This window comes from Myxocyprinus asiaticus, chromosome 45, assembly GCF_019703515.2.
Source record: "Myxocyprinus asiaticus isolate MX2 ecotype Aquarium Trade chromosome 45, UBuf_Myxa_2, whole genome shotgun sequence".
Taxonomy (NCBI): Eukaryota; Metazoa; Chordata; class Actinopteri; order Cypriniformes; family Catostomidae; genus Myxocyprinus; species Myxocyprinus asiaticus.
In genome coordinates, this window is record NC_059388.1 from 6,957,611 (window position 1) to 6,971,066 (window position 13,456).

Genomic DNA, 13,456 nt, shown 5'->3' on the forward strand with positions numbered 1-13,456 from the left:
GCGAAGAAGATGTAAACATGCAAGAGGTTTGAGACTGACATGGCTCTTTAGATTTTGACAGGTAAGTGTGGTTGTGGTTTGTTATACAGAATGAAACCAAGTTTTTGCTGTGAAATCCTTGTGTCAGCAAACTCTTCAGTTGTCATGTCATTGAGTGTACAAGTGTGTGAAAATGCTTACCATTTAATCTGTCTAATCATAATCAGCTCTTCCGATTTACTCCCACAACTTAATAGATCTTCAGGTTAATGCAAGCAAATAAAATGTGCAAAATAAATTTAATTGAACTGTTTTCAGAATTACAGTGGCCCCACATCTAGACATTTAAGCCACACTAAATAATGTATGAATGTCACTGCGTTACATAACAAAATATCAAACCAAGTGGCATTTATTTTAACCCTTAAATTCATACCTTAGGTCTTTAGTGACCCAGGACCTCATTTCACCCCATCTACCGCATCCATTATTTGGAGTTATGCATCCCCCTCTTTAGTATTCCTTAATATTTCTCTTATGAATAGTGTAATAAAAATGCCAAAATTTACAAAAATATATATTTTTTCTAATTGCTCGATTACCAAAAGTGTATAGTGTCGTTAGTGATATATAATCACTAGTTATATATAAACTGACTGGACCGTTACGGCCACTAAAATTTAGAACTGGATCGCTGATGCAACGGTAAACTGCCTACAGGAGATGAATCCACCGGAAGTGTTCAAGCGGCCATCTTGGTGTGCCCAGACTCTCATAGATCATCACTGACTGACAGGAGAAAACACCCAACTGTCTCTCACAGTTTACTAAAAACAGCATATCAAAATAAAAATACATAAAAAATAGTATTAATATTGGATATTAAGTCTTTGTAGGCATAATGTATCTACACATGTATGCTTCTGTAGTCTCTTGTGGTTCACGCAGTGTTGTCAGCTTGAACTGGTCCATAATAGCTTGATGAATTAACTGTGTAACTTTTTAAATAGTCTGGGGAATAAAGCGTTATTGCTAAAGCAGACAGCAACTCTAAACAGATAAACAGCACCTATTTATTACTGATTGACTATTTTCAAAGCATTGAAGAGCTGCTTAAAATACATTCTTTTACAGCATTTGTCCACCATTCACCACATTCAACCATGCACAATAAAATATTAGGTATTTTGGGCAGTGAAATGTTTTGTTTATAATTTAATTATAGATTATAAAATTAATGTATTATTCGAAGACAGAGTTTGAGTATGAAGCTAAACTTCATGATACGAGATGAATTTAGTTGCGTTATGATGTTTTTATTTTAAATGTTTATTTTATTTTTATTGTAAACCACCAGGTAACTTATGCACATCTTTTTTTTTTTTTTTTGCCTATATTTTTGAAGGACAATTCTGTTAAATTTATGACAGAATTATTATTCTCCATGTTTTTGCAGTTAAAGAAGAGCTCAATGAAAATTTCTTTGGTTGGTATGTAAAGATTTTAGACTGATTGCAGACCAACACAGCTGCCGCTCAAGAAAATTTCAATTATAATTATTTTCTGCGGCAGCTGCTGCGAGGCGCACACAGACGCATCAGGGATTTATGTACACGAGCAGCATGCAGAACTGCCCTGCATTGTGCGGTTCCCTGCAAATTAACTAGAAAATAATGTCCGTGACGACATGGCCCTAATATTGTCAGTGGGCTTTTCCAGTGTTTTTGGATGTAGCATTTGCAGCCAAATCATGAAAAGTAACTTGTCAGCGAGTGCTAATTAATACTTTGTTGACTCATTTGTATGTACTGTATTTTCCCAAATCAGTCGGAGATAGAGAAAAAGATTCAGAAAGAAATCTCAGTATAGACTATTATTTCTTTAGATGTTGAGTTTACAGTTACAATTTTAATTCAGATTCATGAACAGATTCATTCGGAATCGGATTTGACTCGGACTGTTACTCGGACTCAACTCGGACTTGATTGTTTAAAGACTCGGACTTGACTCAGACTCAACTAAAGTGGACTCGAACCCAACACTGGAAGGAAGTTTGCGTTGTAGGGATGTACATGCAGATTTCAGATATAAAATTGGTGATTGAATGATTAATGTTTATTTGCTGAAATTAGATGATTTCCTATTAAGTCAATAGGAACATTGGAATGTTTGGGCATAGCAATATGGCAGCATATTAGTATATATATATATATATATATATATATATATATATATATATATATATATATATATATATATATAGTGTTAACTTGTGTGAACTTAAGGAGAACTGACTTCATACAACCACTAAAATCACCTTGACACCAGTTAATTAAAAGTAATTGCAAAAATGGTTATGAAAAGCTAAGTTAGTTCTGAGAAAAGCTCTAGCATCATTTGCAAGTAATCTAATGCAATTATATTCAGACATTTGCAAGTGTGTCTTAAGTATCGAATTCTACTTCTATACTAATACTAATAATCTAATTCTTTTTGGGGCCACTGTATCTAATCCCTGAGTCCCATATACAAACATCTAAATTAACTAAATCCAAAGGTACTGCATATTTTGGCTGCCAAATACAATCAGACAGGATGCAAATGATATGAAAATAGAGAAATTCGAGAAATAGAGAAATTCTTTCATATTTTGATAACTGATCGCACTTGTTCCGCCATCATAAAGTGACATTCTACTGCTGAATGGCAATTATCTTATGACTAATAAGTACCCTTTCCTCTCTGAAACAGTGGCATGTGCATGTGATAAACCAGAGAAGTGTGCTGTATGAATCACAATACGAAAGGTGATTTTGATTGGAAAGAAACAGATACCTGCTCTTTACTGACAATGACACACACTTCCCTAAAGACAAAGACAAATATTCACACATACACACACACACACACACACACACACACACACACACACACACACACACACACACACACAGGCATGCAGAACCTAGAACATTGGCAGGTTGTAATTGTGTTCAGACATTGTTCAGGCACACATGCTAAAAGCAACTGGGTTTGATATTTTGTTATCTATTACAAGGTCATTTAGACATTTTTAAGTGTTGTTTAATTTTCCAGATACCTTTGGGGGGCTAAAGTGTCTTACCCGTCTCCACTGCCTCTTTCATGTAAACAGCGCAGTATGGACTCAGTACTTCCTCATGGTAGGCAAGTCCAGGATCCATCTCAAAGCTGGAAAAGCCAATCCTCAGGAACGGAGACATGACTCTAAACTCTCAGATCCAACAGTAATAGCCTCTGAAATATGGTGTTTAATTTCACTGTGGGTCTCTTCTGTACAATGATGTACTCTTATTTACTGCTTAATTTTACATTTATGATGTCCATTTATGAGTCCTTTAACTGAAACGGCTTCCAGTAGTGGACAAGGTAAGCACAAGATTGGACAACCCTGAAAAGTCCCCTGGAATTGTGTGTCCTTAGCTCCTTGCGTGTGTATTTTGTGTGAGTTTTTAGTGTTGAAATGTTGTTCTTTGTCCAACTGGTCCCCCACAAGTATCTCCTCAGATGAAGTGTTTATCTCGACAATCCTGTTTTTCAATGTTTTTTTAGAAGGGATGTTGGTGGGATTAAAATTTGATGGTGCTCAATCCCTGAAACACTAAAAGACTACAAAAATAGAATAAAGAATAATAAATGAATAGTACATAATAATAAATGAATAATAAAAAGTTAATAATACATAATCAATTTATAGTAAAAAGTACTGTATAATAAATATTATAACAATAGTATTATAAGTACTAATAATAGAAAAAAGTATGATAGTAAATTAAGAGTAAATGTATAATCAATAGTATATCATAAAAAGTACATTCATTATACATTTCAGTATAAGAAATAATAATAATAAATAAAAGTATAGTAGTATATAATAGTACGTGAATAATAAAAAGTGAATACATTATAAATTAATAGTAAATGGTAAAATAAATAATATAATGATAGTATAAGTGGTAATTTTAGTAAAAAGTATTAGTAAATTAATTATCAACAGTATTTCATAAATAGTAACTTTATTATAAATTTCACTATAAGAAATAATTATAGTAAATAATAGTAAATAAATAATAAATAAACATATAATAGTAATACTAAAAAGTTAATAATACACTGCAAATGAATAGTAAATAAAAGAAGAATAATAGTATTATAAGTAGTAATAATAGTAAATATATAGTATAATAATAAATTAATAGTAAATTATTAATTAATTGTATATAATAAATAGTATATTATTTATACATTTGAGTATAAGAAATAATGATAGAGACTAATAATTATTACTACTTATATATATATATATATATATATTTTTTTTTTTTTTTTTTTTTTTTTAATTCAGGAACACTTTATATGTATAACAATATTATAGTACTAATATATCAGTACAAGCACCTCTACAAAATAATAATAATAATAAAAAACAGTTAAGTGTACATAATTCATTAGTATTACTTAGCAATTACTTTGTAATTACACCATAACATGACCATAGAAATAAATGAACATATATTATATTATAAAATGCTAACAGATCATTAAACAAATTAAAATAGTTAGAAATGTTATTAAAATTCATCAGTGTCTTTAAAACTTTCAACAAACGACATATATTTTCACATATTTTAATGTTCATTTACTGATCTGTTCAGCATTATATAAAGTATAAATGAAGTTATGGTGATTATAACATTAGCCTGTTAAAATGAGTCTTGAAGAGGAAACATGACTTTAATGATTAACAGTGTACAAAATCATTATGATATGCTTTGTAACCAGACCAAAACAGCTGAAGGCATATGTTACCTTCTTTCCATACTATACATGCCCTTTAAATTGCCACGACACCAATTTATAACCACCTCCTAATGTCTCAACCATTAACATACAGTTGAAAACACATAACACACAGAACTAAGCAGAAAACGATTATGGAAAACTGTTAAACAGTTGAACCACAGGACAATTAATTAGCATAGGAAACACTTAGAGAGAGAGAGAGTTTTTGTACTTACCAGTTGTGAACTGTGAAGAAACTACTGTATGATGGGAGAGAGAGAGAAAGAGATCTATTAATAGATGTGTAATATAAAACTCCCAACCAAACAACCAGAATACACTTCCCTCCTGAGTCACACACACACACAGATTTGGGTCAGTTCTTGTGTGGGCACAAAGTCTTAACAACAAAAAATCTATAGAACATGTTACCCACATTGACACTATATGGGGGCATGTTGTCACATTGTATGGGGTAATTTTTCCTGAAACATGATCACACAAATTATATATACAATATATGTACCACTTTTTCCTGGTAATTTCAGCCCAAAATGACTGACTTTGCTGCAGATTTGCTCAAAATTTGCAATCCCACTGGCAGCGTTTTTTTTGTGTTATTTTGCAGTATAATCATAGTATACTTGGATAATTTGTGTCAGTGACAGTATAAGTGCAATTGCCTATAAATATTTTAGTGCGCAACGGCTTAATGTGCAGCTAGCAAACAAAAAATTATAAATACACACAAAAATACAACACATGTAAGATGTAAAACCCGTGATATGGCCAACATGAGTTCAATGGAAGAACCTTCATTATTTTTCAATAAAAATTTTCTGCCTCAGACATTCCAAGTACATTTTCATAAGGTTCAAATAGTAGACCTACATTAAAACTCCAACCTAAAAGCACAAATGCCAACTGAACGCACCATTTGAAAGTTTAGACAAGGCTTTCGACAGTGAATGCAAAACGTTCCAGTTAAACTTTAACATTTGTGTAATGACAAATGTTCTTGGTTGTTGCGAGTTCATACATCTAGGGTTAATGACATGCAGTGACAATGAACAGCAGCTGTGCAGTTGCATATATCTCAAATGCTTCAAGGTTTTCAAGCACTTGTTTTTCTGCAGTCAGTATGGAGAAAAGCATTCAGAGTACCTCAGTTTGACAGTTTATGGGGAAAATATTTGGAAATTATACAAAATTGCAAGCTACCGCAAATAATGGTTTGCTAAACCAATCGGGTTCAGTTCAGATTGCTCCAACCAGTGGTTATAGTCTTCCATATTTGGGTAGAGAGTCATGTGATCAATCACTCTAATTACATATGGCCACCAGGAGATGGCGCCAAGTACATGACACAGACTCAAGGATGACTCAAATGGCACAGAATGAAACTCATTCTGTGAAATCTCATTACTAAAATCATGTCTGCATGCTATGCTATGTTTTTTTTTATGGGTCTGCATGTATAATTAGTTCTTATGTACAATTCTTTAAGCAATAAGGCATGAGAGGCTTAAGAGCATTGTTAGGCACGACGTGAAGCAAAATAAAAATACTAAGGACACAAATGTTCATGAAAATGTTATAATTTGTCAGTAAAATCATTAAATACCATCCTTCCACCAGAAAATATAGTCCCTGGCAGTAATCAGTAAACAGAACTTTTTTTGGCAACAAGAATAACTGTCAGCTATGGGTGCTGCAGAGTGATACAAATAGAAGTTCCATGAAGAGGTCAGAGTTGTGCTTTATCATGAATAAAGCATGGCCGTTGACCAGTCAGCATCCAGAAATGGAACGATTCATTTTATATGTTTTATTTGTTTGGAGATGCTTTTGGACACTTGGAGATGTTTATGGACACTATGATAAATTATTTCATTTTTAGTATTTTATTATTAAATACATTTTTTATTTCTGTAAAAAAAAAAAAAAAAAAAAAAATGTGTCTAGTTATTAGACTTTAATTTTGGGGATGCCACTGAAACAAGAAATCTTTAAAAACATGCTCAGAGCTTAAAGGGTATTACACAATTAAAAACACATGTGACCTTGCTCCAAAATTAATTTTACAACATGATGTACGACATGATGACAAATACTATCGCGATTTATACCAGCAGGGTTGCCAACAATTTTTAACATGAATATGGAACGTTTGAGTATTTTGAGCCAATATGGGAAGGGGGTCCCCTTCAGGCGTTTCACTCTCCGACTGGCAGGTGGTCCCCTCGTGCATTTTACATTTTAATATGGTACATAAAGCCTTCAATATGGGACGTTTCACCATCTGATCGGAAGGGATCGGGGCAATAGGCGGCCCATATGGGACATCGTCATTTCGGCCAAAATAGGATGTCCCGGCTAAAATGGGACAGTTGGCAACCCTATATACCATCCCAATACATTGGCACAATTTATATTTTGTCTACAAAACTAATTTTAAGCATTTAAGCTTGAGCCTAAGATCAAAAGATCTAAAGAAACATACTATAAATGTATAAGTTTGTCCAAACTTTTTACTTGTAGTGTTCTAACACATTCATTTATACACACTGTACTCAAACAAATTGTTTTAATGAAAATTGGAAAAGGTATACAGTATAAAATCAAATAAAAAATTGCCTCTCTCTTTCAAATGTAGCTGTTCTTTTAAGGTAAAATATCTCATTATTCTCTTTGGCTGTTTGTGTGCCTTAAACTCGCTTTTTTTGCATTATAAATGGGTCTGCATGACTGCCAAGCACTTCCTGTCATTTGAGTGACAGCTCAAACCACACTTCCTGTACCATGGAAGCAATGCAGCACAGATAGCGAGTCGCTGCTCTTACCTGCTACTGCTACAAGGATAGACAGAAGAAAGACAAAACAGCGGCAAACAGATAAAAAGAACACAGCAGGACACAAACAGACACTTTAATGTCATGACTTTGACTCTGAATGTATTATTTAACATTTCATCAAACAGCACGCCAGGTCTATAAAACAGGTCAATACTGACTCTATGGTCAGTTGAACTGTCCCAGCGTTTGAGAGCGGCATGGGTGGCAAGAGTGTGGGATCAAACAACAAACTCTTCCATTGAACTACACACATGGACACACACTGGACTTTATCTACAAATACATTTGACCTTTCACATGCCTTTAGGTGGTTCGATTCATAAGGCTCGTGTGGGTTCACATGTGCACATAATGTAAAAATGATCACCAAGTGATTAATGTAAACAAATTACATTGACTATCACCGTCCAACTTGATCACACAGGAATCTGACATGTTGCTTCTGAAAGTTCATGTTCCCTGAAATCAAGCCCATACTGACAAATTACTAAGTGCCATCTCCCATGAGACATTTTTGCATCAATTCCAATGCGATTACTTTTCCCTCTAGTGCCACTGATAACACGTTCTGGTCCCATGGGAACCAGGAAGTAATCATGTTCACATAAACAATGGTGAGAGCATTTCAGAGGTTGAATTTTCATTCTAAAATTGCATTTTTACTCCACTGATGGTTAGGTTCAGGGTTGGGGTTTGGGGATACAGTTTATAAAATATGCATTCCTGATGACTGTATTACATCATTTAAAACTAAAAATGCAGCTTGCTTTTGGCACCACCCTGTGGACATTTCACTCAGAAACTGAAGCTAACGCATGCCCGTAAGCTCTACAACACTTTTAGTTTCAGCGACTGAGGGCTAGAGTTGCCACCCATCCTGTAAATACTGGATCTTCCCTTATTTTAAGATGAAATGATACGTCCCGTATCGAATTAATACAGGAAGTGATTCGTCCCGTATTTAAGCAGTTCTTATGGCATCACAGCGAAATCATTCAAGAACGTTTATTTAACCTTGATATTCGTTGGAAATTTTGCCTGCAGTGGGTAAGGGACCATCTAAAAATACCACACACTGTGCTAAACTGTGCTAAAACAGTTGAGGGTGTGGTAAGGGACCGTCTGAAAACATCAGCCAGAAACCCCACCGGTCAACAACTCTAAAGAGAATATCCCGTATTTTACAACATCAAAAGTGGCAACCCTAGTGGGGGCATGGATTCAAAATGACAGCACAGATTTCAGCACACCTATGTAGGAAACTGGCTGTTTGTAACAAAGGTCAACTATACAGTTGAGCAGTCATTAGAGCCATCAGAATCAAGTAATCCAGAGAGCCATGTAATTACAATGTAACTGTAGTATTGCGTATATGAGAGGTAAATGTATAAATGGGTGAGTTTGTGTAAACATTAAGTGTTCAGATCAGTCTTCTATATGGTGACTATAGACTAAGTGAGAGTGCACTAAAAAGAGGATCTATATAATCTCACATGCACGTAATTTGGTTGTTCTTTCAAAATGTTCAAACATATACAGAGTAGAAATTTCATGTGAATTTGTATGAATTTATGTCTCAATGTCTTTTAAACCTCCAAATATAAAGCAACTACTAAAATGACCAACCTAGTCTCAGAGAACCATGTTACTATACCTACATTTCTGCAAAATGATGCCAGTTTCCTGGTGAAATGAACACTAGAGGCGCTACAACAACAATTAATTTTATTTCCTTTTACACAAATCACGAGTAAAACGGAAGACTAATCAGTTCATAAGCACTTTACACCCTGATCCTCACACAATGCTACCTAATGACATCTAAACATTTTTACTATAGCGCATAACTTGTAAGGCAATACATTTTAACGTTTGCATTACATAACAAACCAAAAGGTGTCATTTGCGGGTGGGATAGGTGGGGCATGTCCATACCACTTTTTGCCTTTGCCGATTTTGTACCCGCCACTTTTTAAAATAGCTTTCGTCAGGTAAATGTCTAATGCAGAAGAATCATATGATTGAGTGCTGTTACAAGTGGCATTAAGTGACAGCGGTCAGTGATGTTATCTCATGCATCCAGACGCGCGCAGCAGTACTCACTCCACTGTTGCACAGCTCGTGCTCCTTTCCAGTTAAATCGCAAAGCAGAATGTAAACAGATATGTCCTCGCTCAAGATATACATTCAATGATGCACAGACGCACAGGGGGCCTGGGTAGCTCAGTGGTAAAGACGCTGGCTACCACCCCTGGAGTTCACTAGTTCGAAACCCAGGGCGTGCTGAGTGAATCCAGCCAGGTCTCCTAAGCAACCAAATTGGCCCAGTTGTTAAGGAGGGTAGAGTCACATGGGGTAACCTCCTCGTGATCACTATAATGTGGTTCGTTCTCGGTGGGGCGCGTGGTGAGTTGAGCGTGGATGCTGCGGTGGATGGCGTGAAGCCTCCACACGTGTTATGTCTCTGTGGCAACGCGCTCAACAAGCCACGTGATAAGATGCATGGGTTGACGATCTCAGATGAAGAGGCAACTGGGATTCGTCCTCCGCCACCCGGACTGAAGCAAATCACTACGTGACCACAAGGACTTAAAAGCACACTGGGATTTGGCCATTCCAAATTGGGAGAAAAAAAAAATGATGCATAATAAAAAGTTTTATTAGGGCAGTTTACAGACAGTCCCCACTACTTTTTAAAACAAAGTGATGCCCATGTAACCAACTACATTTACAAGCTTATAGAAGTAAAATCAAATTGTGTGATTGCACAACTGATAGAGCATTACATTTGCGATGCAGAGGACCAGGGGATGAGTCCTGAAGAGGACTTTAGTCGCCATGTGAGCCGAAAGGTCATAGAAGCACTACAAAATGGTGCGGTTGATTTAGCAATTTAATTTTTTCATCTGCTTTTCACATGTGCTTTTTATGACACTATTGGTTAGGTTTAGGTTAAGGGTAGGAAGGTAGGTTTTGTTGTTTTTAAACTTATTAACCTTAAAAGACTCATCTGTTTGGGAAAACATTTAACTCGCTTTTAGCACCACACAGTGGACATTTCACCTCAGAACTTCCATGACATGTTTAAAGAAACAACATAATATAATTTACAAAAATGTCGCCACAATCACATAATTTTCATGAAACTCAGCAAAACAACCTAACACATTCCAACGTTTAAACTTTTTTTTATGTTCACAGCCAGAAAGCTCATTAACACAACTCTTAAACTCAAAACAATAGTCATAATATCAACTTCACAGTGTAAGCACTAAAACCATTCTCGTAATGCATGGTTTTCTGTCACATACTGTAGAAGCCACAAACCATTATTGCACTGTGTTAAGCATCTGTGTTTGAGGTTCACTTCTTGCCAACCTTCCTAGGGTCAACATATTACAAAAGAGAAGTTTGTATTTGGTGATCATAAATCTTAGATCATCATACTTTTTGATGGCAAACCTTGTAGTTTGATGGTTAGATTTAATTAAGGGATTAAGGCTATTTTGTATTTAAGATAAAGTGCATGTGTAGATATGTATACAAAACTTGTATTATACGATTGTAACAAATGTACTGAGTATAGATACTCGAGTATTTAGAAACAGTGACTTTCAGTGACATCCTTTAAATTAAATAGTGTACCATTGAAATTATCTGGGTTCTTGGTAAAAAAAAAAAAAAAAATGTGGTTGGAAACTGCAGTCTGACGTAAGATGTTCCAGTGCTCGACATTTGAAGTTCCTCTAATTCACACCTATAATTTCACACTTAAGGAGACAGACTGAAGCACACATAGTACAGTATGTATGTTCTTTTATTTGAAGGTTTTGATTTTCTGGGATAATAGGATGCCACCCTTTTTCTGTAACACAAAGTTTAATGCAAGCGATTTTGTCTTAATTTGAATATGATACAAAGGTTGTATTGCTAGTTACAAACAAAGCTGTCCATAAACATCACACTACACTCACTTAGCATTTATTAGGAACACTATAGTCTTAATAATCCGCATCAAGTTTCGACATGTTGTGCATTCTGAGATGCTATTCTGCTCACAACAATTGTACAGAGTGGTTATCTGAGTTACTGTAGCCTTTCTGTCAGCTCCAACCAGTCTGACCATTCTCCATTGATCTCTCTCATCAACAAGGCGTTTCAGTCCTCAGAACTGCCAATCACTTGATTTTTTTTGTTTTTGAATGGATAAAGAAATGCAGTTCAAATATGGTTGAAACACTTGAAACACTAATTTAAAGTAGCTTGTTTTAACAGGTAAATATCCAATAACACACAAAGGGACTATTTGTTCTTCTCTGGGTAGAATTTTCACAAAGCCAGAACAGTTTAGCTGGTCATAACTGAATTAAAATTCACCAACTGTAGCAAACAGTGCTCAATTAAGGGATACATCTTCACTAAATCCTGCTATAGTAGACTTCAAATCCAGGCTTATGTTACAAAATGCTACAAATGCTTGTGATCCACAGCAGTTACACTGTTGATAAAACATGTTCTTTTCTTAAATAAAAAATCTCTTCTTGATACATCCTACACATTTTCTTTAAAGATCACATTATGTTTCTAGAAGAGCATAAGTTTTTAAATGAAAGGTAAACTTGAACACTGTTTTCTTTCAAAGTTTGTGTGGTTTCCTCCAACTGCTGAACCACCAACTAGAAAAGGTTGTAAGATGTATATTTTCTTATTACTGAAATGCTGGAGACTCAACAATCACATCTGCAGCACATACAGTATGTCTATCCATCATCCATATCTATTCAGTTCTATCAGATCTAATCACTTATTAAAGAGAAGTTAGCCTATATATAAATTAAGCTTGAACATAGCCTGAAGGCTCTTAAATACAGTAGAGGATATAAAAATAGCACTTACCCAAAGCAGTTCACATCAGATTTGGAAAGTCTGCCTGTGTGTAGAACTTCTCCAGAAGATCAGGGTGTCTTCACGTCACGCGTGGGTGTGTGTATGTGCGTGTGTTTCACGGTCACAGTTCTGACCGTTGCCGCCCCTTCTCACATACTAAAGGAAGCAAAAACAAGTGCTCTGTGGTTTGCAGAACTGCAAAATTTCAGGCAACCTGCTATCTGCACAAGTATAGTTCATGATCTGCTTTATTGGAATGCAGTGTTGACTGGATGCATTTATGACATTAAAGGGATAGTTCATTCAAAAATATAAAGTCTCTCATCATTTACTCACCCTCATGCCATCCCTGATGTGTATGAATTTCTTTCCTCTGCTGAACACAAACGAAGATTTTTAGAAGAAAATCTCAGCTCTGTAGGTCCATACATTGCAAGTGAATGGTGACCAACACTTTGAAGCTCCATAAAGTAGATAAAGTCTGCATAAATGTAATCCATTAGACTCCAGTGATTAAATCCATGTCTTCTGAAATATCCAATCCAGTTTTGGGTGATAGAAACTGCAAAAAGTGCATTTTTACAATGACATTAGAAGCTGAGAACTTCTGTTTTTGTGTGTTGCTGGATGTATGCTATGCTAGGTGGCAGCGAACATAAACAGAATATTTACTGAGTGCATCTAAACTCAGCACACTTTTTCAGGATACTGTATTTTAAAGATAATTTAGTAAAATCCAAATAAACTCTACAGATCTTTATTGGAAAGGGTTTAAACAATGCTTTCCATGCTTGTTCAATGAACCATAAACAATAAATTAACCTGCACCTGTGGAACGGTAATTAAGACACTAACAGTTTACAGACGGTAGGCAATTAAGGTCACAGTTAAAATAATTTAGGACACTAAAGAGA

General features: G+C 35.2%; 1 protein-coding gene across 2 annotated transcripts in view; it reads right to left on the reverse strand.

Moving 5' to 3' along the window:
• Positions 1 to 12,670, reverse strand: part of LOC127435032 (protein kinase C theta type-like) — a 32,347-nt gene extending 19,677 nt beyond the window's left edge. Inside the window, exons 1-3 of one of the 2 annotated variants that reach the window (XM_051688154.1) lie at positions 12,552 to 12,670; positions 5,037 to 5,060; positions 3,104 to 3,627 (exon numbers count right to left, since the gene is read on the reverse strand). In XM_051688154.1, the coding sequence (XP_051544114.1) occupies positions 3,104 to 3,221 (118 nt within the window). In that variant the 5' untranslated portion in view covers positions 3,222 to 3,627; positions 5,037 to 5,060; positions 12,552 to 12,670. The remainder of the gene's footprint in view (positions 1 to 3,103; positions 3,628 to 5,036; positions 5,061 to 12,551) is intronic. The other variant, XM_051688155.1, reaches the window with a different exon arrangement.
• Positions 12,671 to 13,456: the final 786 nt, after the last annotated feature.